We start from the raw sequence: 6,000 nt of genomic DNA on the forward strand, positions 1-6,000 counted from the left end.
TATCGAAGTTCACGCCGTCCAATTTCAACAGTAAAATTTTTGCAGTATCCTTTGTTGGACACAAATCACGTCATTTCCAAATCGAATTTGGCCAGAAAATAGCCTGGAACTGTCGAAACCCTGTAAGATGTCGACGGTTATGTACTGAGCACTGTTTTTCTCTTCCGCAGATATTTAGATAACAAAGTTTTCGTGTCACTGGCAAACGGAGACATCACTGTCTACTCGAGAGACCATCGTAAGTAATTATAAACGCAATTTTAACCGACCTCACTAGTTTTGGCACTGTTCAATTCAACACGTTCACCCACAGAAGCCACTATAGTAGCGCCCTTTGTTTTTTTCTTCTTTTTTGCTGTCATCTTTATTACATTCTTTACAAAATCCTGACGATTTTTGCATTTTCAGTTAATAAAAAAATACTCAAATCTTGTAACGATTAGAATTTTTTATGAATCCATGATTGTTTAAAATTGTTATAAGTAAAACCATGCAAAAAAAGAAAAACAACGTATTTTTGTGAATATAATTCGTTAGCGGAGAAATTTGACGATAAACCAATACTAAAAACGATTGGAATTCATTGGTTGACAAACTGAGATCTCAGAATGGCCATTACATTCACAAAATTCATTGCACAGGGGTAGTTTTCCATCCTCTATATGGATGCACACAAATAATAAAAACTGTTTCAAAATAAATGTTCACATAAATCTCATTCAAAAGTAGATCGTCTGAAACAATGTTGATAATTCACCCTGTTTGCACCAAATTTTAGCGGTTGTTCTTAGTTTTATTAAATTTTGGTAACATCTAATTCGCTTTCGGCGTCGTAAAATACACAGGAAACGTATAATAATTGCACTTCCGCAATTTGCAGTTGAAAAAAAAATCGTACTAAAACAAAAAAAAAAAAAAAACAGAACGGCGCGACCGAAAGGGTTAATCGACCTCGTATTTCCTCAGTAGGCGGATGGATAACCAGCGATCCGACAACGATTTCGGTCGGAACTGTCGCCTCACCGGTCACGAAGATGCTTCCAGTGGCAGGCAAGCTGTGGTGCGGGTGTCACAACACGATAAAAATCCTCAACACCCATCCCCTGGACATCGAGCACACCTTCGCAGCCAGCAACGACACAAGTCGACCCGTTTCCTGCATGGCAAGCTACGGTGGTCCCGGAGTATGGATTTCCATTCACAACAGCGCCGTCCTGAGGCTTTTCCATGCCGGTACTTACGAGTGCCTGACAGACATCAACATCGCACCTGCGGTGACAAAGATGCTTGCCAGTAAGTGTCAAATCAAATTTGTAGCCGGAAATTCCGGGTGAATGTAATTTTTTTTATTTTTTTTTTTCTCTCTTCATCCTGGTATCGTTTTACCTTAGCGGAGTTAGTTGACTCGGTAGTTCTTGAGTTCGTCGCACCGTTTTTTTTTTTTTTTTTTTTTTTTTAGGATTGCTTACTTTTTCTGATAAAATTGAAACACGATTTTATACGAGGTTAAGGATTAATCCGACGAACGATTTTTCCCCCGTGATCTTGAAATTTTAAACTTTTGAAGGAATTTGAATATTGGTGCCTGGTGAAAGTTGTCCAACTGTTGGCGAAGCGTGGAAAAAAATTTTACCAAGTCAAAAACCATGCTTTCAATTCTTTCGTCGATAGTATTGTTCAAGAAAAAAAAAAAATTTTTTTTAAAGTTCTTGTGCGACGATACATCAAAGCGAAGTTTATTTTAACGAAAACATATAAACTCGTTGCAGGTTGCGATGACATTATAAGACAGCACAAAGCGGCCTGTTTAAGAGTTACGGCACTTTTGGCCTGCAACGAGTTGCTATGGATTGGAACGAGTGCAGGGGTCCTTCTTACGGTTCCGATTCCCCACATCAAGTCTTCGACCCAGAGGATGTCGCAGCCACCTACGGTTACAGGTTCGTAAAGAAAAATAAATAAAACAATCAACAAATGAGAATGAAACCAGGAGAAACCGATTTGTGCTTTTTTATGCTCTTCTCACGCTGTTTCCCTATCTTTTAATTGCACCGTAATTATATTATCCAATATCTCCATGTACACCAATAAGCTATACATCTGTCTACCATTATATCCATCCATCCATCCATCCATCCATCTATGTTCTTATATGCTTGCGATTGAATATCGTGACTTTCCATACTATTTTCATTTCGCATACCGCAATATTGTCCAACAATGTCACGGACACAAATAAGATCCAACCATCCAGCTGTCTACTTATTAACTTGTCCGCCTCTGGAACGGTGAATGACTGTTATTTCCGTCTAGGAATTCCCCACGGACACACGGGACACGTGAGATTTTTGACATGTGTCGAAACAACGTCACCAGTGAAACCTGATCCCCGGCCAAAAATGGACAGGTACTCGTTGAAGTCGTCGAAGGTCCAACAGACCAACATAAACCTGGGAAAATTGTTGGTCATATCGGGAGGCGATGGTTACGAAGACTTCAGAGGGCCCCAAGCTTCGGCGGAGCTTCAGGCCGGCCGCGAGGACTCAACGAATCATTTACTTTTATGGAAAGTATGATCGAAATATTGTAAACGGCCACTGAACTGGCCAGTAGGTGATAACTTCGGATGAACGAGCTGAGGTAATGAGAGACGGAAGGGAAAGAAAAAAGGAGGTTAGAGATGAGACGTGGACCTATTCGAGTGAATCGACACTTCCCGAATTTTGTCCCGATCAGCTGAAGAAGAAACGGTCAAAGTGTCCGGATATCGAGGAGTTTCAGTCACTGGCGAAACGAATACTGCGAGGATCAAGAGCACGAGGGAATTTTGCGACGGGAGATTCGAGCGAGGAAATATTGTTGAAAGTTAAGTATTCTGAATTACCAGAATCACAGATGAAAGATGCAGGATGGAGATTGAAAAAAAATAAATAAATAAATAAATAAATAAATCTAAAAAAAAAGAGAGAAACAAAAATAATATTTTTGCTGTCAATCAAGATTTCGATACTTATTGTTGTACATGTACACCGAAGCGGCGAATATCAGAAAACAATATATATACATATATATTATAGATCGTGTACAATTATATGAGAAGGAAACAATTATACGTCGTCAAGCGATCTGGGATCCATTGCATACGTTTGATTTTTTTTATTAATATTTTATTTTCCAACCGCGTCCACATCGGCGAATATTATATGAACATAAGTATCGATCGATCGATCGATCAAATTTCTAAAGTACGATTCTTTCGTTTCCCCCCATTTGACATCTCAACGGTCACGTTTTTAAATTTGAAGCAACCGAAAGAACAAATAAAAACGAACAACGTGGAAAAAAATTTATTTATATATATATATATATATATATACACATATAGAGCGTTTACGTAAATAAACGGTATGTCGAGCTTATCTACAAGAGCCTGAGTTACCTGAGAGTAGTCGGCGTATCCGATACGCAATTATATATACACTACGTATAAATATATGTATTCGTATAGAATATATATATATATATATATATAGCATGCTGCGAGGAGAGGGTGTAATAACAGATGAGAAACCTATAATCGAAGAATTCGCATATGAATACGTCAGTAGACCTATACGCATACGCACACTCACGCATACGTATTATCTGTCAATAAGTCTATTTGAAACGTAGGCCTAAAAATGGTTTTTTGAACAAATCAATGAATAAACGAACGGACAAATAAATGAATAGATAAATACGTGGACGCGTGTAAGTACACCTATTATTATTACCTAAGTGTAACTTGCGTCAACACTATTATACAAAATATACACACACTCGTAAGATGTACGGAGAATCAAATAATCGTGCAGAATTTATTTTCTTACACACGAACATAGAGAGACATATTATTATAATTATACTGCTTCGATTTTTCGCGTACGCGGTTAGAAAGAAAGAGAATGGTGAAGAGGAATGAAAAAAACATGTCAGGTGCCAAATTTTTAATTTATTCATTAAATCACACATAAATAAATATATACATATGTATATATTTATACATGTTTATGGTGTTTGAAAAAAATTTTATAAATGAAAAATTAATCAGTTAACAAGGAAGGAAAGGAAAATAAAATATATAATATACGATTAACACTTATTATTTGTACACCCTGCATTGCTCAGATTTTATTTTGTATAACGCCATCTTGATAGGATATTATTACTTACGTATATATTAGATATTGAGATCCGATCGAGTCGGCTGCAAGAGTTTAACGACTGATTATTAAATTATTGTAATACAATTTCATTGGTATATATTGGTATATACCTATAGAGTGCATAATACAATATAAAAGTTGTCTCACTGTTCGAAAAAAAAAAAAAAAATTTTTTTTTCCGATTTCCGTTTCACCCACAGCGCCTGAAGAAACTGAAAATTCCGTTTGATTGATCAATTTTTGTTGCTTTAAACTTTTTTTATCCTACGAAAGGCAATCCGTATATAAAATAAACTAAGCGTTCGGTTGAAGAAAAAGAGAATTTTTTTGTAATCAAATTTACGGTTCAGTGTGTTTTGCGAAAGTGAATTAAATTAACAAAAAAAAAAAAAACAAAAGAAAAAAAAAGAACTGATAGGAGAAAAGAGATTGTAAATCAAAAAATCGAAAAGAAACGAGCCAAGCGCGATAAAGCAGCTCAAAGTTTTAGCGAATCAATTTTATGTCTATAATTGTAATAAAATTTGGCGAAAATTTTGGAAAAAAGCAAGACGAGATAACAAATGTTGATGAATGCGACGTAAGCCCATAAAGAATAATCGATAAATAAATAAAGCGAAGAAAATCAAGTGTATAAGATTGTGTAGAGGTCTTATATTCAAAAATCCAATTCCATATCTAGTTATTGAGAAATAAATCAACACACCCGTATTATATGTACATATAATATATTTTGTCTATCGAAAACGTATAATCGTATGGTTGGATTATTAAAATGGTTACTATTATTGCTTGTATGATCGTGTATGCCATAAAAAGTATTTATAGATGAAATTGTCCGAATTATATACATGTACTACCTTACTAACACCTGTACGACGTTCGAGTAAAGAAATAAATGCAGTACAAAATTCGATTGAATCCGATGATGCTGGTTCAAAAGTAGTCGCGAAATCTGTATTTTTCATTGTAATTGATTTGATCAACGAGTTTTGGATAAACGTGGATAAACTTGGAATTGTCCGAAGCTAGACGGAAATACGTGTATTTTGCTGACGGCGAGAGAGAACCAAAACAAAAAAAAAAATTCAAAATCAATCGATTCGAAAATTCAAAAGAATTGCATTCGCGAGATCTCGAAAAACGGAATTCGAGCGTGCAAAAAATTTTTCAAGACCGTGTTTCGGAAATGCGGATCTCCTAAAATTGATCAGTTGATAAAGAGATAAATTTTTGGTGTTAAATCACTTCTCAGATCCCTTTATTCGTTGCATAATCATACATAGATCATTTACCGGTATCGTAGATTTCTACATTAACGATGCCCATTGATCTAAGAACGTATTATCAGCAGAGAGAACGATGATTGGCACTTACCGGGTGGCCGTAAATAATTTTCAGTCGGTAAAAAAGTGCGATAACATTTCGCATACTATTTATGAAAAACACTGGCAAAAAAATGACTCCGAGAAAAAAAGAAAAACTTTTATTTCAAATACATTTCCAGTGAAAATTATTAATTGTTTACTGAAAAAGGACTATGTAATTGTAAAATAATGTGAAATGTTGATGGTTGAAAAATGAAATCAGCGTCATTTCTGGGTTAAATTTCGCTTCGTTTTTCTTCACGCAATTGAACAATTGACGTAGAAAAATATATACGGCGGTGATAATTGAAAAAAAAATCAATCAATAAATAAATTTAAAAAAAGAACATATATTCGTAAAACGTGATCGAAGAGGCTGACATTTATTTTATTTTTTCTTTTAGTCTCTTTCAAACAGTGCGGTGTTT

At 35.2% G+C, this 6,000-nt stretch overlaps 1 protein-coding gene across 7 annotated transcripts in view; it reads left to right on the plus strand.

Annotated features, from left to right (window-relative positions):
* Nucleotides 1-5,159, plus strand: part of LOC107218343 (rho guanine nucleotide exchange factor 17) — a 48,297-nt gene extending 43,138 nt beyond the window's left edge. For 5 of the 7 annotated variants that reach the window (XM_015656183.2, XM_046744841.1, XM_015656184.2 and 2 more), the window contains 4 exons: nucleotides 171-238; nucleotides 967-1,293; nucleotides 1,767-1,940; nucleotides 2,314-5,159. In XM_015656183.2, coding sequence (XP_015511669.1) covers nucleotides 171-238; nucleotides 967-1,293; nucleotides 1,767-1,940; nucleotides 2,314-2,576 — 832 coding nt within the window. In that variant the 3' untranslated portion in view covers nucleotides 2,577-5,159. The remainder of the gene's footprint in view (nucleotides 1-170; nucleotides 239-966; nucleotides 1,294-1,766; nucleotides 1,941-2,313) is intronic. The other 2 variants (XM_015656182.2, XM_015656185.2) reach the window with 1 other exon arrangement.
* Nucleotides 5,160-6,000: the final 841 nt, after the last annotated feature.

The sequence above is a fragment of the Neodiprion lecontei genome, chromosome 7, assembly GCF_021901455.1.
Source record: "Neodiprion lecontei isolate iyNeoLeco1 chromosome 7, iyNeoLeco1.1, whole genome shotgun sequence".
Taxonomy (NCBI): Eukaryota; Metazoa; Arthropoda; class Insecta; order Hymenoptera; family Diprionidae; genus Neodiprion; species Neodiprion lecontei.